This window comes from Chiloscyllium punctatum, chromosome 8, assembly GCF_047496795.1.
Source record: "Chiloscyllium punctatum isolate Juve2018m chromosome 8, sChiPun1.3, whole genome shotgun sequence".
NCBI lineage: Eukaryota > Metazoa > Chordata > Chondrichthyes > Orectolobiformes > Hemiscylliidae > Chiloscyllium > Chiloscyllium punctatum.
Genome location: NC_092746.1, coordinates 43,786,303 through 43,813,519, shown reverse-complemented (window position 1 = coordinate 43,813,519; position 27,217 = coordinate 43,786,303). Strand labels below are relative to the sequence as shown.

The 27,217-nt window shown below is 40.9% G+C and overlaps 1 protein-coding gene across 11 annotated transcripts in view; it reads left to right on the top strand.

The window, feature by feature from the left end:
• Positions 1-27,217, top strand: part of LOC140480498 (glycoprotein-N-acetylgalactosamine 3-beta-galactosyltransferase 1-like) — a 60,515-nt gene that overhangs the window by 27,214 nt on the left and 6,084 nt on the right. Inside the window, exons 1-4 of one of the 11 annotated variants that reach the window (XM_072575434.1) lie at positions 1,389-1,639; positions 2,480-3,779; positions 18,089-18,334; positions 21,367-22,034. In XM_072575434.1, coding sequence (XP_072431535.1) covers positions 3,500-3,779; positions 18,089-18,334; positions 21,367-22,034 — 1,194 coding nt within the window. In that variant the 5' untranslated portion in view covers positions 1,389-1,639; positions 2,480-3,499. Of the gene's footprint in view, positions 1-1,388; positions 4,348-18,088; positions 18,335-21,366; positions 22,035-27,217 lie in introns of those variants that run through there. The other 10 variants (XM_072575433.1, XM_072575432.1, XM_072575431.1 and 7 more) reach the window with 10 other exon arrangements.

Below are 27,217 nucleotides of genomic sequence, written 5' to 3'. Positions count from 1 at the left end.
TAGGGAACATCTCTGGGACACCCGCACCAATCAACCACACCGCCCCATGGCCCAACATTTCATCTCCCCCTCCCACTCTGCCGAGGACATGGAGGTCCTGGGCCTCCTTCACCGCCGCTCCCTCACCACCAGACGCCTGGAGGAAGAACGCCTCATCTTCCGCCTCGGAACACTTCAACCCCAGGGCATCAATGTGGACTTCAACAGCTTCCTCATTTCCCCTTCCCCCACCTCATCCTAGTTTCAAACTTCCAGCTCAGTTACTGTCTCCTTGACTTGTCCGACCTGCCTATCTTCTTTTCCACCTATCCACTCCACCCTCTCCTCCTTGACCTATCACCTTCATCTCCTCCCCCACTCACCCATTGTACTCTATGCTACTCTCTCCCCACCCCCACCCTCCTCTAGCTTATCTCTCCATGCTTCAGGCTCACTGCCTTTATTCCTGATGAAGGGCTTTTGCCCAAAACATTGATTTCGCTGCTCGTTGGATGCTGCCTGAACTGCTGTGCTCTTCCAGCACCACTAATCCAGTATTTCATTGTCTAGGCCTACCAGGCATTAAGAAAATTCTTACTGTTCTTTTGAGGACATCTCAACATGGAGATGTCTCTTCTTCCAGCATCTTCAGAAGTGAGCACCTCTAATTAGTGTACTGCCCAGGCTACATCATTTTGGGCCAGCAACTTTAGAGAGGCAGGGTGCTGTCTTTAGATAAACGTCAGCTGCCTTTTAATAGGGCACCACCCTTCGTTAACACCGGCTGCACATTTGGTCCAAGTTGACTTGACCCATGGGTGTGCTGACAAAATTCCATTCTATGAGGGCTACTGTCTTATCTCTGCACACCCTGGGCCCAAAACTGCGATCAAAACCCAATCACCGATTACCTGAAACACAAGTTCAAATTTATTTTTTCAGATGCTATGGCTAGCATGAGGTGACATAGCTTCAAATGGGGGGGGGGGGTGATAGATATAAGACAGATATCAGAGGTAGTTTCTTTACTCAGAGAGTAGTAGGGGTGTGGAACGCATTGCCTGCAACAGTAGTAGACTCACCAACTTTAAAGGCATTTAGACTGTCAATGGATAAACATGTGGATGAAAATGGAATAGTGTAAGGTTAGATAAGTTTCATATTTGTTTCACAGGTCGGCGCAACATCGCTGTAATGTTCTATTACATTGGAATTAGCAGTTAGATGTTAGAGAATTTCCATGACAAACAAGCAGTACTTTCCGATTTAGAGCAAAAACGACCACTCTCACATTCAGCAGCGGATCTTCACATGACCACCCCATCCGCCTTCCCCTTCAATCGGCGGCGTGGTGACGTCAGTGAGCGCGCGCGCGCCCGCTCGCTCGCGGCGGTCCAGCCAATGCGATTGCGACTGAGAGCCCCCCGGCAGGGGTCAGGTGCCAACTGCCAGGCGCGCGCTTCCACTGTTGGTGCGTCCCGAGCGGTGACAGTTGGATGGAGGCCGCCGCTCGTTCGGTCGTTATGAGTTAGGCCGCTGTGGGGCTTCACCAGGCTGATAGGGGGGAGGATGCCCTGTGGCCTGGCTTAAATCCTGCTGTTTTGGACCGGGGGCACCAAGCATCACGGAAGAAACGGGGAGCGCCTTCTCGCATCGACAGGTCGGTAACGCAACTCTCGTGTGTTAAAGAACACTCGAGCCGGTTAAAATAGCGGTGGAAGGCAGTGAGTGAGTGAGCTGACGTTGTGCAGGCGACTTTTGAGACATTTTTCAGTTTTGTTTCTTTAAACAACGCATGGGTTTGCTATCGAAAGGGATCGCGTTCTTAGCCAAATGCAGAGTGAGACTGTGCATTGATTTGCCTTCATCACCGGCGCTCGGCTGTTCAGTTCTGTCGTCCAAATGATTTCATTTTGTTCCAACGCCGCTGCTTCAGTGCCTTTTTGGTAGATGAGTTGACAGAAGTGATCGGTCTTGGCAGCAACAGGAGGAGTGTTTGTGAAGTTTGTTGCAGTCATCCGGGAACAGACTTGTCGGTTGAGCGATTGCATTTGTTTCCCCAAGGGTGTGGGACTGCAGGTGAGCAGAGTGCAGTTTGCACAGTGTTGGGCCAGTCATTCCGGCCGCCCTGTACTTAGTGAAGGTGTAGGTGTGGACACTGAGTGCCCACTGGAAGTATGCAGAGAGTGATACCGGTTCGTATGCAAAGCTAAAATGCTTTCACCTCTGCTGTTTTTGAGTCCAGCACTTCAGATTAACGCGCTCTGTAATATTGTGCGATGCCTTGGCCAGCGGGAAGGATGCCATATCAGCGATTTTAAAGGGGTCATCAACAATTTGCATTTTATTTCCGTGTTGATTTTTTTCCAGTTGTTGATATGCTTGCTCAAATACCGGTATTTGTTCTGGAGCTACGTCAAGTTACGGACATTAGTGTGGAAGATGCTGACGTGCTTTTTGATTTTGTTTCTGAAGTACTTTTTAATACGTTTACTCTCAGACCTGGTGCGGAAGGATTCCCATTGAAGTGCAGCGTATCTGGAAGAATCAGTAGAGACCACGTTGGGCAAAATAAATTTTTGGGAGAGGGGATGAAGTAGAACAGTCAACAGGAGCCTGTTCTCGCACTGAGTTTTCAGGCAGCAATTCTTCGACAGTACTTTAACCCCAGTGAAGTATGTTCATTTCAGCAATGATAACTTCATTGAAATCGCCACTTAATCAGCCTCCAAGCAGATTGAAATAGAATTGTTTGTGTCTGTGAAGATGATATTGAATTATGCTGATTCCTTCCTTGCTGAAGGATTTGAAATATCTCAAAAATCTTATCCACTTGCCAATTGTGGTTATTGAGGCTCGCTGTACGATGAGGATGAATGTAATTTAATTCCTCTTGCCAGATAGAAACAAGCAGAGTGAGCTCACAGCTTTGATTGAATTACAGACTTCTCTGCAACGTGCACACGTTTCTTAGTGGGTTCCACATGATAGCGCTGTCAGGTACCGGACCTGAAACAGATTCCATTCACTTGATGTCTAGCTGGTGTGTGATTATTAGCATAGGTGCTAGGTGTTTTGATGGACTGGAAAACTGGCTAACTGGATCAGCAAGTGCACTGGCAGCATTACTAGAATGGGACCATGAATGGTATTTTCCTGAAGAGTGGAGGATCACGTTCTGTGGAGGTATTGCTATTCCCTTGGGTAGCTTCCTCTGCAATCCTAACCTTTTGGAAGACAGATTATTAGACTTGTTACTCTGCAATCCCGTTTTCAGATTGTAATCCACAATCATGATGGTGGCAGTATGAGCTTCCACTGTGGCATCCTGACGTTGGATTACTTCTGTTTGCACTGCAATGGATATTGTGGAATCAGCCATCAAACTGCATTGTTGGTGGTGAGGAATTGACTAGATTACTTACGCTATGGAAACAGGCCCTTCGGGCTAACAAGTCCACACCGACCCGCTGAAGTGCAACCCACCCATTCCCCTACATTTACCCCTGCACCTAACACTATGGGCAATTTAGCATGGCCAATTCACCTGACCTCCACATTTTTGGACTTTGGGAGGAAACCGGAGCACCCAGAGGAAACCCACGCAGACACGGGGAGAATGTGCAAACTCCACACAGTCAGTCGCCTGAGGTGGGAATTGAACCCGGGTCTCTGGCGCTGTGAGGCAACAGTGCTAACCACTGTGCCGCCCACTACTGCTTCGACACAAGAAAAGATGGACCAAACTTTGCAAAAGCATTGCACTAATTTGGTGCTGAACTCCTCTGTGCTACTTGACTGTGAGTGCAAGGTCTTTGGAAAACTTTTCAATGCATCAAACATTTAATTCTATTTTGACATTAGCCATCTTCTTTATACTACACTACTGAAATCTTTGATCAAAAGCAAAATGCAATGGATATTGGAAATCTGAAATAAAAACAAAATTTGGGGGAAATTTAGCAGATCTGACAGCATTTGTGGAAAGAGCAACAATTAACCTTTCACATTCCTGATCTCAGGCCTCTGGTGAAAAGTGATGATACTCTGAAGCGTTTAAATTGGAAAATTAGAGGCAGATTAATTTAAAGTAATTGGCCATTGGCAAAGAAAAACAGAACAGCAGAACAGTGTAAGCAAAGGACTAAATACATTTGGCAATTTATGAAGAGGAAAAGTGGCAAGTTGGATTTATGGAAGTCACTTACCGCAGGATTAGATTCCCCTACGGTCCAAGAAATCCACACAAACACTGGGAGAATGTGCAAACACCATACAGACAGTTGCTCAAGGCTGGAATTGAACCTGTATCCCTGGCGCTGAGGCAGCAGTGCTAACCACTGAGCCACTGTGCTGCCCCTTGTCACTGTAAGGATTGTCATTATAACAAAGTGTCATTAAACTGAACTGTTCTCTTAATGTCTTGTACTCATCCTTGGTCCATTGCGAACTGCAGAATATATATTAGAATTGTCTCTGTACTTGCGGTACTTTTGTCTCATGTAGGCCCCAAATAAATCTAATCCATCGGCTAAGATGGCTCGTCTTATGATTTGGCAGACTTATTTAATACTGTGGATAAAGTGAGGATGCAGATGCTGGAGGCCAGAGTCGAAGAGTGTGGTGCTGGAAAAGCACAGCCAGTAAGGCAGTATCCAGGGAGCAGGAGAGTCGACGTTTTGGGCATAACCACTTCATCAGGAATAGTATCTCCCTGCTTTTTGCTGGATACTTGTCTATCTCATACGTTTTCTTTAATCTTTCTGACTGTTAGTACTTTATGGCACCCAATGAAGCTCTAACATTTAGAATCTAAAGTGTGATTATTTTTGACTTGCGACACTGGAAGTCACAACAAAAAACAATCCATCGTATTAGATTTGAAATTTGAAATATTGGTTCAGAGTCAATTAATGTTTGTGAAAAATAGTTCCAATTTCTTCTAATTTTTGCGTTTTGAGATGTTTTCTAATTTCAGTCCAGAGCCCTGCCACAATTTTTTTTTTCTCTGTGTCGTTTAGTCCTGGATTCCCCAACAAACAAAAAATGGTTCCTTTCTATCTACTCTCTCTACTTTTCATAATAAACTGTAATCATATCACTTTTCTGTTCAATTGTTGATGTATAGATAAATTGGAATCACATATTCTACTCTACAGTATAAAAGCAGGGTGATTTTCAAGTGAGCAATTGCTCCCATTGTGGTCAAATGTGCCTTAGCTAATTGAATATTCTCTGCATCCTGCGTACTCACTCCTTTTTATTTGCAACACAGTATTCTTCTAGCATTCTTACATTACCTGTGACAATTTTCTCCTTTTCATGGGTTAGGTTCACTATTATCAAAGTAGGGCAAGGTCCAAAATTTTATTTTATTTTGCTTGGTGCACAAATTTAAGTTTTATGGCTTGAACTGAGTACAAAGTAAGAAAGACACTTTTGGATCCAAAATTGAGTTAGTGGCAGGAGATAGAGGGTAGTGGTAGAACACTATTGTGTGACTGGAGATATACCACAGGGTTCAATGTACCACAGGGTTCAATGCTTGTATTGTTCTTGATAAATATGTTTGGGGATGATACAAACTAGGGTGGTTGACAGTGAGGAAGATGATCTTGGGTTACAGAGCGATTATAAATGGATTGGACAGATCAGCGGCAGGTAGAATTCTGCCCTGTTACGTGTGAGATGATGCATTTTGAAAAAAGTAACAAGAAAGGGAGTACTCGCAGGGAAAAGAGATCTTGGACTGTTAGTCCACAAATCCCTGAAGGCGGCAGGACTTGTTTATGGGTAGTGAAGACAGCAATGGGCACTTGCTTTTATCAGTTGAGGCATAGATTATAAGAGTAAAGAGCTTATACTGAAGCTGTACAGGACTTTGGTTAGGCCATAGCTGGAGTATTGTGTGCAGTTCTGGTCTTCACATTGTAGGAAGGATGTGATTGCAATGGAGATTGACCACATTGTTGCCTGGGATAAAGCTCTTTAACTATGAAGAGGGGTTGGATAAACTTGGGTTGTTTTCTTTGGAGCAGAGAAAGTTGAGGGGGGGGTATCTGATAAGGGTGTATAATATTTTGAGGGCATTCACAGGGTGAATAGAAAGGAGCTGTTCCCCTTAGTCAGAGTAAATAATAAGGGGGCAAACTTTTAAGGTGCAAAGCAGGAGGTTGAGAGCAGATTTGAGGAAACCTCTTTTCACCCAGAGGGTTGTGGGTTCATGAAAGCACTGCCTGGGAGGGTCGTTGAGGTGGGTAAACTTGCACAAGTTTTTAAAAAATACTTGGAAAAGCCCTTGAAATGTCATAATATGGCAGTGAGCCTAGTGCTGGAAAGTGAGACTGGTGTAAATTGTGTCGCTTTGGTAGTACAGACTTAATGGGCCAAAGGGCATTTCGGTATTGTATGATTCTGTGACATGTTGTGATGGAGGAATCATCAATCACTTGGTGATTTTTCAAAGTTTGTCACCAAGTTGGTGGTTCTTATATATATACACTTAGTTACTGGTACTTTTATTATGGATAGTGTAAATTTCATTAAAAAGCACTCTGCTAGTTCAACCCTGCTAGTAAGATGTCAAAGAGCTAAAGTGCACATGGAACACCTACTGTAATGAGGTTCACTACCTTAATGAAAGAAGAAGACAAAAGAAAACATAACAATGCGTTTCAGTTGAGCTGTTTAGTTTATTATCTTTAATTCCTGGTTGGGAGTGTTACACAGTACTTTTTCACTTTGAGTAATATGTGCAGTTTTAGCACCGGTTGCAGATAAAGTATTCAATCCATATAGAGTATATAGCAAGGGTACATCAGAATATTGCTGGGAAATGGAAATTCAGCTATGAGAAGCAACTTGAGATTCTAGGATTCTTTATAATGGAGAGGATCAGGCTAAAATAACTTTTTTAAAATTATGAAGACTTTTTAATCAGAATAGCAAAAGATCATTTACCTCAGTTCTGGAGACAAGTGCCAGTTTAAAACCTTCCATCAGAGAAAGCAGAAAGATAAGTCAGTTTAAGTGAGAAAAGGGGAAAATATTTTGAAGCATTTAGGATGCAAGGCCTTTGTCAATGGAATTTAACATTGACATCGCCACAATAGTCGGAGACTCGATGCTGTGACCTTGGGTATTTCAGTGATTTTGACTGCTGCCTTTCATTGGGGATATAGTTCAAGTGCTGATCTAGATTTAACATTGTTAAAAATCACACAACACCACCAGGTTTAATCGGATGCAATAGATTTCAGAGCGCTGTGGAGTACACAGTCGGTCAGGTCGTTGTGGAGTACACAGTTTTAAGACACAGAATTTATAGCAAATGTTTACAGTGTAATGTAACTGAAATGATACATTGAAAAATACCTTGATTGTTTGTTAAGTCTCTCATCAGTTAGAATGACCATGATCGTTTCACTTCTTCTTTCATATGTAAATCACAAAACATTTTTTAAAAGTTACATTCTCAGGTTAACTGTAACAATTGGTGTCAGTGCAGATAGGATGTTGATATGTTGAAGGTGTTAGCCCCTCTGTTCCCTGTCTATGCCATAATGTTTAGACTGATTCTAATCTAAAAAGTGAGTTAACAGAGTCTTACCATGGATTCATGCAATTTTTGAGCAAAGTACAATGTAACTCTGCAAGTACAAATTCACCCCACAAACATATATATGTGTTTGTGTCTGGGGTGGGGATTGTCTGTGAGAGAGTGTATGTGTGTAAAGTGTCTAAGTCTGTGAGAGGCAGTGGGACACTGTGAGAATCTCTCCGGCTATGTTGAAGGCATCTTGAAACCCATTGTACAGGGGATCCCCAGCTTCTGTTGCGACACTATGGATTTCTTACAGAAACTCAGCACCCACGGACCAGTCGAACTGGGAACAATCCTCATCGCAATGGACGTTTCAGTAATCTACACCAGCATCCCCATGATGACAGCATCGTGGCAACAGCCTCCGTACTCAACACCAACAACTGCCAATCTCCAAACACCGTCCTACAACTCATCTGCTTTATCCTCAATCACAACGTCTTCACCTTTGACAACCAGTTCTTCATTCAGACACTTGGAACAGCCGTGGGGACCAAAGTTGCACCCCAATATGCCAACATCTTCATGCACAGTTTCGAAGAAGACTTGTTCTCTACGCAGGACTTCCAACCAACATTATACACCAGGTACATTGACGACATTTTCTTCCTCTGGACCTGTGGTGAGGAGTCACTGATAAAACCACACAGTGATATGTACAAGTTTCATTCCACCATCAAACTCACCATACACTACTCTCTACATCTGTCTCATTCTTGGACACCACACTCTACTGCAGACCCACAGACACTCTCACAATGCTACATTTCTCCAGCTTCCACCAAAAAACATATTTAAAACAGCCATCCCCTATGGACAAGCCCTATGCATACATTGGATCTGCTCAGATGAGGAGGAATGTGACGGGCACCTGGAAATACTCAGGGATGCCCTCCATAAGAACGGGATACGATGCTCAACTCATCGATTGCCAGTTCCGTCATGCCACAGCAAGGAACCGTAATCACCTCCTCAGGAGACAGACACAAGCTCCAACTGACAGGGACCCTTTGTTGTCCAGTACTTCCCAGGAGCCGAAAAACTGCGCCATGTTCTTCACGACCTGTAACACCTTATCAGTGTGGATGAGCACTTCGCCAAAACCTTCCCCACACTTGCTCGCCTTTAAACAACCCGCCATACCTTAAAGAGATCATTGTTCGTAGGACTTTCAGGACAACTCCATACAACTCTCACGGTAGGCTCTGCAAAACATGTCAGAGTGTGGTCATGGATACCACCATTACACTTGGGGACATTTTCCCCCCATGTACATGGCAGGTACTTATGCGACTCAGCCAGCATTGTCTATCTCATCCTCTGCAGGCAAGGATGCCCTGAGGCATGGTACATTGGTGAAACTGAGCAAAGACTATAGCAACGGATAAATGGGCACAGTACAACAATCAACAGACAGCATTCCCTCCCAGTTGGAGAACATTTCCGGGCATTCAACCTCAGACCTTCAGGTGACATCCTCCAAGGCTGACTTCGGGACAGGCGGCAGCGAAAAGTGGCCAAGCAGAGGCTGATAGCTAAGTTCGATACCCATAGGGCGGGCCTCAATCAGAATCTTGGTTTCATGTCACATTACAGGTGACCACCATTGCACTATACACAGACACTCCTACGCACACAGATACACACAGATAATCACACCCCCACATTCACACATGCATCCTCTCACAGACTTAAACACTTTACACTCACGCACACATACACTCTCTCTCTCACAAACACTCTCAACCCCCCACCACAGACACACACACACATTCCTACAGACACACACAAAAAAACCCACGTACACATATATGTTTATGGGGTGAATTTGTACTTGCAGAGTTGCAGTTTTTTGAGCAAAGTACAATGTATGAATCCATGTAAGACTCTGTTAACTCACTTTTTAGATTAGAATCAGTCTAAACATTATGGCATAGACAGGGAACAGAGGGGCTAACACCTTCAACATCTCATCATCTTATCTGTGCTGACACCAATTGTTACAGTTAACCTGAGAATGTAACTTTTTAATAAAGTTTTGTGATTTACATATGAAAGAAGTGAAACAATCATGGTCATTCTAACTGATGAAAGACTTAACAAACAATCAAGGTATTTTTCAATGTATCATTTCAGTTACACCACACTGTAAACCTTTGCTATAAATTCTGTGTCTTACAACTGTGTACTCCACAACGACCTGACGAAGGAGCAGCGCTCTGAAATCTACGCAGTGTCCTACTATTAATTGTAAAAGTCCAGCCCTTGTTAGTTTTACCAAAGTGCAATGACTCTCACTTATCCAAATTAAACTCCATCTGACTCTCATCAGCCCACTGGCCCAATTAGAGTCATAGAGATGTACAGAATGGAAACAGACCCTTTGGTCCAACCCGTCCATGCCGACCAGATATCCCAACCCAATCTAGTCCCACTATCCTATCTACTTTCAAGGAGCTATGAACCTGCACTGTAAAGTCTTTGTTCAGCAACACTCTTTAGGACCTTACCATTAAGTGTATAAGTCCTGCTCAGATTTGCTTTATCTGAATTAAACTCCATCTGCCACTTCTCAACCTATTGGCCCATCTGGTCAAGATCCTGTTGTAGTCTGAGGTGACCCTCTTCGCTGTTCACTGCACCTCCAATTTTGATGTCATCTACAACTAACTGTTCCTCTTGTGCTTGCATCCAAATCATTTATGTAAATGACGAAAAGTAGTGTACCCAGCACTGATCCTTGTGGCACGCTATTGGTCACAGGCCCCAGTCTGAAAAGCAACCCTCCACCACCACCCTCTGTCTTCTATCTTTGAGCCAGTTCTGTATCCAAATGGCTAGTTCTCCCTGTATTCCATGAGATCTAACCTTGCTAATCGATCTCCCATGGGGAACCATGTCAAACGCCTTACTGAATGCCCTATAGATCACATCTACCGCTCTGCCCTCATCAATCCTCTGTTACTTTCTCAAAAAGCTCAATCAAGTTTGTGAGACATGATTTCCCATGCACAAAACCATGTTGACTATCCCTAATCAGTCCTTGCCTTTTCAAATGCATGTACATCCTGTCCCTCAAGATTCCCTCCATCAACTTGCCCACCACCGACATCAGGCTCACTAGTCTATAGATCCCTGGCTTGTCCTTACCACTCTCCTTAAACAGTGGCGCCACATTTGCCAACCTCCAGTCTTCCGACACCTCACCTGTGACTATCGATGATACAAATATCTCAGCAAGAGGCCCAGCAATCACTTCTGTAGCTTCCCACAGAGTTCTCACGTACACTTGATCAGGTCCTGGGGATTTATCCACCTTTACCCGTTTCAAGACATCCAGCACTTCCTCCTCTGTAATCTGGACAGTTTGTAAGATGTCACCATTTATTTCCATACAGCCTATATCTTCCATATCCTTTTCCACAGTAAATACTGATGCAAAATACTCATTTAGTATCTCCCCCATTTTCTGCGGCTCCACATAAAGCCCACCTTTCTGATCTTTGAGGGGCCCTATTCTCTCCCTAGTTACCCTTTTGTCCTTAATGTATTTGTAAAAACCCTTTGGATTCTCCTTAATTCTATTTGCTAAAGCTATCTCATGTCCCCTTTTTGCCCTCCTGATTTCCCTCTTAAGTATACTCCTACTTCCTTTATACTCTTCTAAGGATTCACTTGACCTATCCTGTCTATATCTTACATATGCTTCCTTCTTTTTCTTAACTAAACCCTCAATTTCTTTAGTCTTCCAGCATTCCCTACACCTACCAGCGTTTCCTTTCACCCTGACATGAGTATACCTTCTTTGGATTCTCGTTATCTCATTTCTGAAGGCTTCCCATTTTCCAGCCATCCCTTTACTTGCGAACATTTGCCCTCCCCAATCAGCTTTCGAAAGTTCTTGCCTAATACTGTCAAAATTGGCCTTTCTCCAATTTAGAACTTCAACTTTTAGATCTGGTCTATCCTTTTCCATCATTATTTTAAATCTAATAGAATTATGGTCGCTTACTTAACATTAAGTGATTTTACCAAGCAGTGAAGCAAATACCAGTCAGATTAATTTGATGAGGGTAGCCCAGTGGCTATGGCAAGTTGATCTGGAAATTTTATGGACCAGCATCAGAAAATAATTCACTGACTGTCGCTTTTTAATAATTTTTATGAGCGTAGTTAACTGGTTTGCTTCTGGCCTTCCAGGAAAGGAAATGGCTATTCTTAATGGATTTGATCCACAGGTCTTTCCAGTGCCTGTATTAAAAATATTGCAGCCTGGGGGTTACCTACAACCCATAATCGATGTTCTTTCCTTCTGGGTAGGAATGTGGGTAGTGCAGCTTGATTTCCATACAAATTACCTCATTCTTCAATTAATTATTTCATGTTTTGAGTCCCAGCACCTGATTATGCATAGCAGTAGCACAGAAGGTAAGGAAAGGAAGCAATTCCTGTTTTCTAGAACCCACTACCTTATATGATGTCTTTTCCTGTGTGCTTGATGGTGTGAGATTAAGAATTGGCCTACTCACTCTCATGAAGATACATAATGAATATTCATGACCCTGAGTAAAGGTCATCTATGAATTGAGGGACAGCTGCTACCATTGAGTCACTGAGCCTAAGAAATAAGTGCATGTACTCTCCTTTTCACAACTTAGAAATGCTGGTATATTTTTATGGACATTACAGTGCAGTTGAGATTAAATATAGAATATCTCAAATGAAATATGATTCGGAGATGCCGGTGTTGGACTGGGGTGTACAAAGTTAAAAATCACACAACACCAGGTTATAGTCCAACAGGTTTAATTGGAAGCACACTAGCTTTTGGAGCGACGCTCCTTTACGTCGCTCCGAAAGCTAGTGTGCTTCCAATCAAACCTGTTGGACTATAACCTGGTGTTGTGTGATTTTTAACTCAAATGAAATTGTGTCACAACACAAGTGATCGTATTGTCAATGAAAACATATGCAGCTCATGAAGGATTAACTAGGGAAAATGTTTTGCTGAGATAACTTAGTCCCATTCCAGATTTGTATTTGATTATCAGTGACACTGGTGATGGAAGAAGCAGCATTTCCGGAAGACAGACTTTAAAAGGTTAGATTAAATATTTATGTTGCTAACGTTATGTGCAAAATTCTGCTAAGGCTTGTATACCCTTGAGTTTAGAAGACTGAGAGGGGATCTGATTGAGACATATAAGATTATGAAAGGATTGGACACTCTGGCAGCAGGAAACATGTTTCCGCTGATGGGTGAGTGCCGAACCAGAGGACACAGCTTAAAAATACGGGGTAGACCATTTAGGGCAGAGACGAGGAGAAACTTCTTCACCCAGAGAGTGGTGGCTGTGTGGAATGCTCTGCCCCAGGATACTGATTAGGAATGATCAGCCATGATCATATTGAATGGCGGTGCAGGGATACTACCATATTCTTATGGTAGTATCCCTACTTCTGGGTCAAGTCCCACCTGCATCATAATAGTTTGATTAATTTTGATTTAGTCTTTTGTTCTTTAGCTAGTAACTGGTAATTTGTTGAGTTCTGGTTCACATGGGAATGGCTTACAAGTAAGTAATTTCATAATGACTCTGTTTAGTACTGAAGAACAGGTTTGGTCACTCTACAACTGATTTTCATTTTGCAAACACTTAATTTTAAATGTCCCATTCAATTTAACATATATAAGAAATGCCACAATCCTGACTGCAGACCAAACGATCAGTCAGGATTTCATAGAGGGGAGAAAAGCAGGCCATTGTTCTATCCACAGAGTTATTTTTTAAAAAGACAAAATAAGAAATCATTTGAAAAGCAGAGCAAAATCAGAAATTGCTGGAAAAACTCAGGTCTGGCAGCAACCATGAAGAGAAAGCAAAAATACCATTTCAAGTCCACTGACCGTTCTTCAGAAGAGAAAAAACAACTTGGAATGAGGATGTTCTCCAGTGTATCAAATCAGGATCCTCCCATACTGTAGTACAGGGTTCCAAACTATCATTGAATGGGAGACAACAACTTACGTGCACTTCCTCCCATCTCCTATGCTTTTTTGAACTCATAGGACCATGTTGGCTGAAATTAGTGTGGTTTATAGCAGTTTGATAACACACCTATGAAGGACTTTAGAATGTTTTGATGTATCAATATTATAAACACAAGTTTGTAGTTGGAAAGTTTCTCTTATTTCACCACTTTATCAAGAGCCTAACTAGTTTTAATGATGAACTTTAGTACTGTAACAAGTCTGACTATCATTAGTTGCCTTGGTATGCGATCTGAAGGACTAGGGATGTAATTTTTCACAAATTGCTTTGAGGGACGCTCACTCAAGTCATTTTAAAAACAAAATACTTCAAGCTATAGGACATAGGGACGGAAGTAGGCCAGTCAGCTAATCGAATCTGTTACACCTTGATCTCAATGAGATTAAGGCTGATCTGATCATCCTTAACTCCACTGTCCTACCTTTTCCCCATAACCCTTACTCATTAAAAATGTGCCTATCTTCTTATATAGCCTTGAATATAGTTAATCACCCAGCCTGAACAAAACTATACAGTAAAGAATTCCACAGAGTCACTCAATTCTGAAAGAAGGAATTCTTTCTTGTTTCTGTGTTAAATTTAAGACCCCTTCCTCTGAGGTTATGCCTCCTGGTCCTAAACTCTCCCATGAGGGAAATAACGTTTCTGTATCCACCCTATCAAGTCCCTTAAGAATCTTCTATGTTTCAATGAGGTTACTTCTCACTCTTCTAAACTCCTGTACATATAGGTGCAATCTACTCAATCTCTCCGCATAAAACAGTCCTCAATACCTGTTATCAGCTGAGTGAGCCTTCTCTGGACTGCCTCCTCTGCCAGTGTATCTGTCCTTAGATTGTGAACAGTTTTGGGTCCCCTATGTTCCAGTTGTGAGTCGACTAGCGATTCGTATAGTTTTAACAAACCTCCCTTCTTTGAAACACCTAAAGGCCAACATTCTATTTACCTTCCCTATTACCCACAGTACTTGGATGTTAGCTTTTTGTGATTCAAGGGCAAGGACTTTAAAGTCCCTCTCTTCCATAACTTTCTGTAATCTTTCTTCACTTAAATAATATTCATCGCCTCTATTCTTTCTGCTAAAGTTTATACACAAGAATTCTGAAAGTAGCAGAGAAAGTCAGCAGAAAGAGAACAGACAAGTTTTCTGTTTGGCCCTTTCCTTAAAGCTGAAAGATATTACAAATAAATGATGTTTAAAAAAGAAACAGAACAAATGGAAGGCGAAATAGGTACAATTGCATCAAAGAGAACAAAAAAGAATAATGTGGAAAGAACTTGAGTGGTGAACACGAGATGCCCAAGAGAAAGTTGAAACTACAATTTGAAGTTAGAGAGTCATACACCATGCAAACAGACCTTTTGGTTCCACTTGTCCAAGTTTCCCAAACTAAATTAGCGCCACTTGCGTGCACTTGGCCCACATCAATTTAAACCTTTCCTATTCACTAACCTATCCATTGTCTTTTAAAAAGCACCGTGGAGAGTTTAGATGTACTTCAACCCTTGCTGTCAAGTTTGCAGCCTAAACTTAACACTTTGAGGAGATCACCTGAGACCAAAGCTACTGTGAACACTTTAATCCATTCATGTTTGTGTATGTGATTTCATGAATGCATACTTTCTGGGCGAAAATGTTCATTCTAGCTATGTGTCATATAAGGGTGTGCATTCAAGGATGGGTGATATCCGGTGCTCCCTAACATCCAAGTTCTGCCTCAGCATATTGTTCTAGTGGATTATCAAGAATTTAGGCATCATGGAAGATCACAGGGTTCCAACCGCTGACCTCATATGATTTGGGCAGCAATGATCACAGATAAATATGACGTTGATTGGCCAGAGCCCTTTCCTGTTAATCAATTTATTTGCATTTTAGTATGGTACTCTCAACCTGACGTGGTGACCAGGTGGTGTCGTGCACCTGCGATAACTAGTGATTTTGGAAAATTACCACTGCCTGGGCTGTTGCATTAACCTAATCATGGGGAAAAGAGAAGAAGAGGTGTAACCTTTCATAAATTTTGTTGGTAAAGTCCTCGATACATTTGTGGTTTTAGGATTGGATGATTTTTCACATGAGCAGAAGAATCGACGTTTCGGGCATAAGCCTTTCATCATGAATAAGAAGAAGCCTGATACCCAAAATGTCGATTTTCCTACTCCTCAGATGCTGCCTAAACTGCTGTGCTTTTCCAGCACCACACTCTCAACTCTGATCTGCAGCATCTGCAATCCTCACTTTCTCCTAGTTGATTTCTCACAGGGCCCCAGTAGATAATTAGACAGTCCAACCACATAAAAATTAAGCGCTGATGATAGCTTAGTAGCAACCACTCCTCCAGAGTGCAAATCCTGGTGCAGCAGAGGCCACAATCCTTCAGTCAGAGCCTGCATTGTGCTTTGATCTTGAAGAAATGGCAATGAAGACAGTTGATTTTTGGCTATCCTCATCCATGTCCTGAGGGGACCTAATGCTGAGGCTTTGTGCGGGATGTACAAATTTCTGCTGTTGTTTGTGTGAAAAAGTTTCTAATTTTTCTCCTGAAGGGCCTCTCTCTAATTTTAATTACATTGGCATTATTCTCAACAATCTCGTCTGCCACTTTCTGCTACCAATATAACAGGCTTCTATCTATTTTTTTCAAAACCCCAAAAATCTCAACTGAATCACTCCATAAGTTTTCTACATTGCCAAATCTGATACAAGCTGATATAAATTAAGCATTGTTAGTAGCTGTGTTGCTGCTGGTTCTTCACTGAAGTCCAACTCCAGGCCTTGAGCAAAGAAATTCAAGGCTGACCTTGAGTGTAATACTGAGGGAGTACTGAGCTGTCGGACATTCATCTGAAGTTTCATCTGCCAATTCACATGAATGTAAAAGATCCCAGGGCACTATTTGGAGAAGAGCTTGGAAGTTATCTCCAGCCGTTTACTCAGTGGTTATCCCTTTTTCAGCATCACAAAAAGCAGATGCTCACTATGTTGTTTGAGGGTGTTTTGCTCAAATTGGTTACTGTGATTACAGCAGTGACTACACAATTTTCCTGGTTCAAAAAATATCACATAATTGCAGATACCTGGTGAATTAGTCGGACACACTTTTCTGCTATGATATGTTATGCTCGAATTAATAGTCAACATGAGTTTTTTTTTAAACTTTAGATAGGTCTATCCCACTTACCAGTACCTTTTACAACTGGGCACAAAGAATGAAGCAGATGATACAGGCTGTGTTGCAAAGATGCTTGAGAGTTTAAGACATGCTCGCACAGAACAGATCATACATAGCGAAAGACAAAAATGATGATCGCCCATACTGAAGAAACAGTGACGTATATTTGACATATAGATTGACTCCCATTCTTGGAAAGTTAATTTGAATCTTCAAATATGACTTGTATGCCAATATCTACAGCACTTAATTAGATTAGATTACTTACAGTGTGGAAACAGGCCCTCCGGCCCAACAAGTCCACACCGCCCCGCCGAAGCGTAACCCACCCATATCCCTACATCTACATCTAGATCTACCCCTTACCTAACACTACGGGCAATTTAGCATGGCCAATTCACCTGACCTGCACATCTTTGGACTGTGGGAGGAAACCGGAGCACCCAGAGGAAACCCACGCAGACACGGGGAGAACGTGCAAACTCCACACAGTCAGTCGCCTGAGGCGGGAATTGAACCCGGGTCTCCGGCGCTGCGAGGCAGCAGTGCTAACCACTGTGCCACCGTGCCGCCCGTTTTTTATAATGTTTCCACGTCTGTATTAGATTAGATTACTTAGATTAATTGTAAGGTGTTTTGTGAAATCTGTTCATGGAAAGCAATGTGCAAATGCAAGTCTTTCCTGTTTACATATGATTATACTTCATAATTTAACCTTTGTAGACCTGATATATTTTGGCATTTTTGCATCACATTCCCACTAAGGCTTACTATTCAATGTGTTTTTGAAGGTAAGGTGCACCATTCTAGCTATAATATCTCTGTATCCAAGGCATTTGGGAATGGGCAATAAATTCTGGCCCAGTCACAGACACTTTCATCCTGAATGAATACAATAACCAAAGCTTTTGTGTACTGGAGGAAAACTTCTTTCCTTTTATATTCAAACCATCTAGTTTTAAAGACTAACGTTTCCTTAGCTTTTTGGTTCCACTCTACTTTTTTTCTAAAGTGAGTTCTGAAGAAGTTATAAGGTTAACAGTTTCTCTCTCCTCAGGTACTGGCAGGCCTTCTGAGTTTCTTCAGCATTTTATTTTCATTTCATAAATCCAATATCTGCAGTACTTTGCTTTTATTCCCCTGCAAATATTCTCTTATAAGAATCATTAAATGAAAAACATCAAACACTTAATTGCCTGTTACATTTGAAAAGTTGCCCTGTAATGAGCTGTCTATAATCTGTTCATGGTGGCATTTATTTTGTTCTTTTTCCCCAGCATATTGCCACGAGGAAATGGCAATTTCACGGTCTATAATTTCTCTGCTCACGTTTTGTTGTGGATTGGGCTTAGGATTCATCATATGCCATCTAGCCATTAGTGCAATAAATAAAGAAGCACCTCAGCACAGTCATCTGATTTTCAATGACCCTCATGGCCACTTGGAGGACACTCACCACCATCAACACCATCAACACCTTCAAGGAGAGATGAACTTCAATGCTGATGTCAGTCAACATAAAGGTATCCTTCCAATTTTATGTGTTACTCCAGTGTTGTTCCATTGACATTTGAACTCTGATAAAATATGTATTGATGTGAAATGGAAAAATTCTATAATTATTGACTTCAGGATACATTATAATTCAGAGAACTTCAAGTCTTTTAAACAAATGCTATCTAAAACCCAAGATCTTTGAAATGCTTTTAATCTCACTGCAACTTTACATTAACAACTCTTGGCTTATCAGAAAGTGTTCAGGATAGTTATTGAGAAGAACTCAAACGACAGTAAATTAGAACTTCTCCACTAGCTGTAATAGAGTGTCAGATCGGGCCATAGGAATATTTATTAAGATAAATTTGTTTAAACTCAAATTGCTTTTTGATTTTGTTCCTTGAAACCCGCATCAGAACACGTGTTAATACACCCACCTTAGGTTTTCTTCCTTTCACTTATGAACAACTAAGTTTTAGAGTTCTGTTAGAAAAATGTTGTTAAACTTGAAAGGATACCAAAAAAATTTACAATGATGTTACTAGGGTTGGAGGGTTTCAGTGATGGAGAGAAGCTGAATAGACTGGTGCTATTTTCACTAGAGCTTTGGAGGCTGAGGAGTGACTTTATCGAGGTTTATAAAATCACGAGGGGCATGGATAGGTGAATAGTCAAGGTCTTTTTCCCAGACTAGGGGAATCCAAAACTAGAATTAGAATTCCTACAGTGTGAAAACAAGTCCTTCAGCCCAGCAAGTCCACACTGACTCTCCGAACAGTAATCCACCCAGACCCATTCCCCTATTATTTTACATTTCCCCCTGACTAATGCACCTAACCTACACTGCCCTGAATACTATGGGCAATTTAACATGATCAATTCACCTAAACTGCACATCTTTGGATTGTGGGAGGAAACCCACACTGACGCAGGGAGAATGTGCAAACTCCACACAGACAGTTGCTCAAGGTTGGAATTGAACCCGGGTCCCTGGTGCTGCGAGGCAGCACTTATTGGGTTTAGGTTTAAGGTGAGAGGGGTAAGATTTAAAAGGTATTGAAGGGACAGATTTTCCGTGGAGAGTGAGGTGCATGTACGGAATGAGCTGCCAGAGGAAGTGGTGGACGGTGTACAATAGCTACATTTAAAAGGCATTTGGATGGAACAGGAAAGATTTAGAGGGATTTGGGCCAAATGCTGGCAAGTGGGACTAGATTAATTTAGGAAATATGATTGACCTGGTTAAGTTGGACTGAAGGGTCTGTTTCCATGCTGTGTGACTCTATGTATGCTGAAACTGCTATTAGGATGATTTTTGAAGGGGATCAACTTTGATCGTATCTCTTTCTTGACAAATGCATGTATCTGCTACCATTTTTTGTTGACAACGTTTTTGGTAACACAAAATAACATAAATGATCCTTAAAAAGAATCCTTAATTTCTTTCTAATCCTTTTATCAATTACTTTAAATATCTAACGGGATTGCTGACAGTAAGCATAACAGGCTGTTCCATCCAGTCAGTTAGGACCTAAACAACAGCATACCGTACTGTCTTTCCTTGCAGCTAAAAATATCCAGCCCTTCAACACCCTTGTAAATTTCCATTGTACTTTCTCCAGTGTGTTTGCATGCTCCATGCACTGCAGTGATAAGCAGCGCACACGCTATCTGTGGTCAACTCATATTGTATGCAGTTCTAGCCTAAGTTTCTTGTTCCTATTCTGTGCCTCAGCTAATAAAAGAACGTAGCCCATGTGTTTTTTAATCACCTCATCGACATGCCTGTCTACCTGGAGTGATACGCAGGACACGCAATTCATTGTCTCTGTTCCTTTACACATTTTTATCATTTAGTTTTGGATTCTCTTGCTTGGTTTGACTGCTACAAGTATGTCTCTTTTGCTTGTTCACACAAAAAGACTGAAGAGAAAAAGTAAATTTGTGACTTAGACTTGGTTAATAAATGAGGTTTAGTGATTCTTTTCTGATTATACGAATGAATCAATGCCATCAGCTGATAGATGCTTATGTGATAGCTCAATTGAGTAAAATTGATTTCTACCTGAAAATAAATTATCTTCAAAGCGATTGTATGAATATAACTGCCTGTTCCAAAACACTCATGTGATGTAATGCTTTATTCGGTAACTGAAACTGCTGAGCTTAGTTTATCAAAAGCATTGAGATATTATTGCAGGTACAGTTTACATTCAATTGTTGGTTACATCGGGAAGACAGGACACCAACTTGCTGAACGTTTCAGGGAATATCTCTAGGACGTACACACTAAACAACCTCACCGCCTTGTGGTCGACCACTTCAACTCATCCTGCCACTCCCCTAGGGAATTGCAAGTTCTGGGCCTGCTCCACCGCCAAATCAAAGCTACCTGCCAACTAGAGAAAGAACACCTTATCTTCCACGTTTTGGGATCCTTCAACCACACAGTATCAACATTAACTTTAGTAGCTTCCAAATCGCCCCTTTTCCCCACCTCATCCCAGATCCAGCCCTACAAATTGGCACTGCCCTCTTGACCTGTCGTACCTGTCCACCGTCCTTCCCTCCTCTCCACCGACCTATCGCAGTTACCCCCCCCCACCTACATCCATCTATCACCTGACCACCAACCCCATCCAACTTCCCTATTTATCTCACATTCCCCTTCCCCCTCCACAATCCTGAAACGTCGATTTTTCTGCTCCTTGGATGCTGCCTGACCTGCTGTGCTTTTCTAGCCCTACCCTTTTCAACTCTGAATCATTGCAAGTGTATTAGTCTACTTGTTGATACTGAATAATCAGAAACCTTTTATTTCAAAATTTGTCTTCTTTCCCAATTGGAAAACTTTGGTAATTTGTCAGCATGAGCAAAGTAACTGCCAGGTATGATTGGAACCCCTGCATGTACTTTGGTTACATTTATTTTCAATGTTCTAGATAGTTTACCTGAAACAATATGGATGCAGAATATTCTGAATGTTTGTAGCTGATATTTTAAATGGATAATGTTTTGTTAATGATTTTAAATAGTGTATGTACTTTGTATAATCCAGATGAAAACAGAAGTGTTGCAGATGAGTTATATAAAAGAGTGCGAATCCTGTGCTGGGTGATGACTGGGCCCCAAAACCTTGCCACGAAGGCCAAACATATCAAAGCCACATGGAGCAAAAAATGTAATGTTGTGCTTTTCATGAGCTCAGAAGAAGATAAAGATTTCCCTACAGTGGGACTGGGCGTTAAAGAAGGCAGGGACCAATTATTTTGGAAAACGATTAAAGCTTTTCAGTATGTTCATGAACATCACTTGAATGAAGCTGATTGGTTTATGAAAGCAGATGATGACACTTATGTGGTTGTTGACAATTTGCGCTGGCTGCTATCAAAGTACTCTCCTGACCAACCTATATTCTTCGGAAGAAAATTCAAGCCATATGTTAAGCAAGGATACATGAGTGGTGGAGCTGGATATGTATTGAGCACTGAAGCACTGAAAAGATTTGTTGATGCCTTTAAGACAGGAAAATGCACTCATTTTACGTCTACTGAAGATTTAGCCATGGGGAGATGTATGGAAACTGTTAACGTAGAAGCTGGTGATTCCAGGGACACAATTAAAAGAGAAACATTTCATCCTTTTCCACCAGAACATCATTTGTCAAAAAGCTACCTTCCCAAAACCTTCTGGTACTGGAACTATTGTTTTTACCCTGCTAAAGAGGTAAGCCATCAAACATATATGATTCTTTATCTTTTTTAAATACAGTAATTCAAAACAGGCTGTATAATTCACTGAGAGAAAGATGAACAGATGTAATGTTCACTATATTCTAAGTTACACTACTTGAAGAGGCAATGATCATTATTGAGGCAATAATGCAGTGACCCAAAACACAGTAGAATTTGTTTTCACTGTAGAAGTGAAAAAAAAACACTAAGCCAATTCTTAATCTGGAAATTGTGTTTATAGATCTGAATTTTTTTGGTTACAAATATTGAGAAGTCAATAGCTTGTAAGGTCCCTTGGATTGAGTGTAAATCTGAAAAGTGAACTTTTTGTTTTCTTCAACGCTCTTTCAAAAATGAGGTCCTTTGAGCTCCCCAATGTACCTAATGTGTTTAATGTGTTTGCAAGTTATCTGTGATAAGTTTTTTTTTAATCACTGCAATTCATCGCTATCAATTGTGACCATTTTAACAAATCGTACGGAATTCAACATTTATGAACTTATTGAGCAGGGAAAGGAACACTTAATTTGTGTGATATTGTATGTGAGGAACTTGTGCTGTTTTAATACATTAAGTAAGGTTTAGGGACATGAAATATCATGACAAAGCAGTGCAAGGACTTGGAATAGTGGCTGGATTGTTGAAGAGGAGGGAATAATTGGGATGGGGTAGGGAGGAAGGCAGCAGCGAGACTGAGATTGTTGAAGTGGAGAGTACTTCCAGTGTAACATACTAGTCTCTGGAACAAGTTGTCCTGAGTGATTTGCCCACTGATAATGTGCATCAGCTTTTGACCTACACACTGAGAAACTATGATTAACCGGTCCTGACTCTGCCTGAAGCATCTTGCCAATCTCATTCATTGAAGACATTAATAACCTAGTCCTTGTTGGTTTATTTGGAAAGAGAGAAAAACGTTGGTTCATAAAGAACATTTTACAGCTTCTGGATTTCAAGAGTGTTGTAAATACTTCTGAAGGAATTTTGTGTGGAAAAGTGGAGTTGTAGCCAAAATTGAAAAACTGTGATCTCATCAAACAGCATATCTTTGTTCAAAGTGAAGTCAGTGTTGTATATAGGGAAACATGACAGCCAATGTATGCATGACAAATTCCCATTGGCAACAATGCAAAATTTTAATATCATTTTAGTTGAGAAATAAACATTGACCCATAAGCACTGGAAAGAAATCTCTCTGATCTTTGAAGTGGGTTCTGTGGGGTTATTTACATCCACCTGTACTGATGCCACAATGTGCGGGCAGGCAAATGAGAGTACATAGCCCTTTGTGAGTATTATTTTGGAGGGTGTTCTTTACCCATCAGAAATACTCCCCATAAAGTATCCACCTTCCTCCCTACTTGCACTGCTTATAAAACCCACTTCTATACTCCTCTGCCTGTCTCTTAAATGGCAAACCCTGCTGACTCAAAGTCCCCGTACTTACCTCACTCTAAAAGCCATCAAGCCTCCTTTGTGTATTTTCCTGTGGTTTTAACAGCATCCAATATGGAGCCACAGGCATGGAAATTCCAATCTCTTAACAGTTGAGTCTGCTTTAGCTGTGAGACGGGTGTGTTGGCATGTGGTAACTCGCCACTGATTGTTCTTCCAACCTTTAGGGGCCAGCCATAAATTACTGCCCAACCTCTGTCTCACCTGCCAAACCATTTCAGAATCTTGTGTGTTTCAATGAGATCATGTCTTATTTTTCTAAACTTCTAAGTCTAGGCACAGTTTACTTAGCCTCTTGTCATAGGACCATGCTGTTATTTCAGGAATTGATATAATGAACCTTTGCTGTGCTACCTTCAATGCAACTATATTCTTCCTAAAATGTGGCGAACAAAACTGCACACAGGACCCTGTATAATTGTCGCAAGATATTGCATTCTTGACCTCCAATCCCCTTCAGTAAAGACCAACATGACACTTATTTGATTCACTCATAGGACATGGGCACTGCTGGCTACCAGCATTTATTGCCCGTCTCTAGTTGCCCTTGAGAAGGTGGTGATGAGTTACCTTCTTGAACTGTTGCAGTCCATGCACTTAGGTACACTACAGTGCCCTTGGAGGTGGAATTCCAAGATTTTGACCCAGCGACAGTTAGGGAACATTAATATGTTTTCAAGAAGCATGGTGAGCGACTTGGAGGGGAGTTTACAGGTGGTTGTGTTCCTATGTATCTGCTGCCTTTGTGCTTCTAGATGGAACTGGTCGTGGATTTAGAAGGTGCGGTCAAGTGTATCTTATAGATAGCATACACTGCTGCTACTGAGCATTGGTGGAGGGGTTGTGTTTTATATCCTTATGACCCCTTCACCTTTCTCCCTCTTAAGAGGTTTGAAGAAATTGATCTTCTGATTTGGTTTCTGATTCCCTTCAGCATCATGTTCATTTTTAGTCTGCACTTCCTGGTTTGAAGTGTGAACATATTCTGCATACTGAACTTTTTTTTAAAAAGTGTTGCACTTAACCTCCACTGAGGTATTAAACAACTTTTACCACTTCCTCGTCCAATGTTAATCAGTTTAATTCAGTTGTTCCTTAACTTTAAAGCTTGTTTTTAAATTTAACACAAATCACAAGTCGATCTACTTCTCTATCTCCAACTGCTACTTTGAGATGCAGTAATCTGCAAAAGAATTCTCTTGTGTCCAACATAATTTCACCGCAGCTAGTGCTAAGTGTGTGGAGAATTCTGTAGGAGTAATGTGGAGAAACAACATTTCCTCTGGCACCTGAGAAGTTCAGTGGGATGGACCTCTACAAATGCCACTATGCCATGTGGAAATTAGGTTACTTGTTATATTTAGAAATCTTCACAGATGTAGTGCAGATCTCATTTCAATAGAAATGAAAGTGCAGTGTTAATTGTTCCACAACCTCGTGGTGTTTGGTTGAACTTTGAACAGAAGATTTCCTTGATTTAATTGTGATATCATTTTTTCAATATTTATATATGGTTATTTCTTCAACCTTATTGAAATGAATGATCCTGGAAAGGGTTATTTGCAAGCATTAACTCAATCTCTGTCAGGTCTGAAATTGTTTTAAACTACATGTAATGCTTTCTTTTTAATCCATGAAGAACAAACCTGAGTCAGGATCACATTACTCCCCAATCATGTTTTGATATTCATGATTGTTTAAATGTCACCTTCTTATGACAGTGTGTCATAGTTGAATGTAAAGATACAGTGACCAGATTTTACAGATATAATAGTGACGGTTATACAGTATCGTAGTCTGTGGCTTATATTACAAATCGGTAAATATCTAAGGTTATGTTCACCAGAAATTATGAATGAGGCATTGAGAATAGTGGAGTTGCAGTCTATTTTTGTTTGTTATTGGAAAATTAAAATTTGCTGTTCCTATGGTAACAAAAGCTCTCAAATGAAGATATATCCTTCTGTACAGGGCATGTCTCTATCTTTAATTGTTAAACAGTTTAAAAATTTCAGCATTATGCTAGGGAACATATTCAAGATTGCTATTCACAATCTTAGAGCAGGTGCCATCAATGTAATTGCTTTGAAACAGATTGAGTCAAACTCGAATAGTGGCTTCTAAATTTGCTGCAATAAAAATCAAATGTTCAAATTAAAATTATCAAACATAATTTGAATTGCCACTTTTGGGTGGTGATGATATATTCCAGTCCCTACAGTCCATGCCAGTTGCAGAAAGCCTCAAGTGTTGCAGTGAAAACTTTGTGCTCCATTTCCTGGCACATAAGCAGCTGCAGAGAGTGAACGTATAGGCAAGGTGGTTAAAAAGATGTTTGGCATGCTTGCCTACATTGCTCAGTCCTTTTGAGTATTGGAGTTGGGAAGTTATGTTGAGGTAATAGATGACATTGTGATATGAAGTTGGTTAGAATAATTGTAGCTTGGGAAACTGGAAGTTAGAATTCTTAAAATATTTAAATGGGGAAAGTTTGGTGTGGTCGCTTTAAAGGATGGTATATTTTCTGTGCTTAAAGTTAAAATGGATGTCTGGCAGCATGCTTGAGTTGGTTGCTACATAGGGAGTCCAAACTGAAACATTTGTTTGGAAAGTACAGTTTGCATACCAAACTGCATTTTTATCAAGACAACAGATTTTTAATTTAACCAATCAATTTAAACCAGGCCCTTAGATACTAAACACCTATCAAATTTAAATGTGATGGTTTTGACAATATTGGACCAATCCAATTGTAAAAATATTGATAAATCATCGAAGGTATAAAGAAGAGGGTAGTTGAAAAATTGGCAGAACCAACTGCCATAAGCTATGAGAATACAGCTCTCAGACTAAACACCATCTATTTACCAGTGCATACCATCTAAGTTCCTGACAGATGAATCTACAGATAAAGCATTCCTGATAGAAGAATCAGCGGAGAAGACACAAAGTTCTGCAAGCTATAACTTGGCTGTAATTTCGAGAGACTAAATTCACTTTTTTGTTATCTAAGTGGGACTTATATTTATTGGAACAGGATACTATTGAAATCTTGCATAATTTGGGAATTGTTAGTAGTTAGAGGGGAATTGTTTGGTCCATTAAAAGTTTAGTTAGTTTGTTCACTGTTAGTTAGGTGGTTACTTGTGGATTGTAAGTAAATATCAGAGACTTCTTTTACTTAACCACTAGAAATTGCTGAAACAACAGATTACACCCCTTCCCATACTTCTTTTAATAGATTATAGAGTGAGGTGCTCCTTTTTGGATATTTTGATTTTAATTCACAGAAGGGTGTCAACCTCAGCTCTATAACAATTGGTAAGGCATCTTCTTGACTAGTTATAGAAAGGATACTATTAAGCTGGAATGGGTTTGGTAGAGATTTACAAGGATGTTGCCAGTAATGGAAGGTTTGAGTTATTAAGAAAGTCTGGGACTTTTTTCACTGGAGCGTAGGAGGTTGAGAGTTGAGCTTACAGAAGTTTATAAAATTATGAGGAGCATAAATAGAGTTAATGGTAATTATCTTTTCTCTATAATAGGCGATTTCAAAACTAGGGAGCACATTTTTAAGGTGAGAGGTGAGAGATTTACAAAAGACATGAGGGACATTTTTTTTACACAGAGGGTGGTTAGCGTGTGGAATGAACTTCCAGAGGAAGTGGTGGATGTGACTACAGTTGCAAAGTTTAAAAGACATTTGGATAAGTACATGAA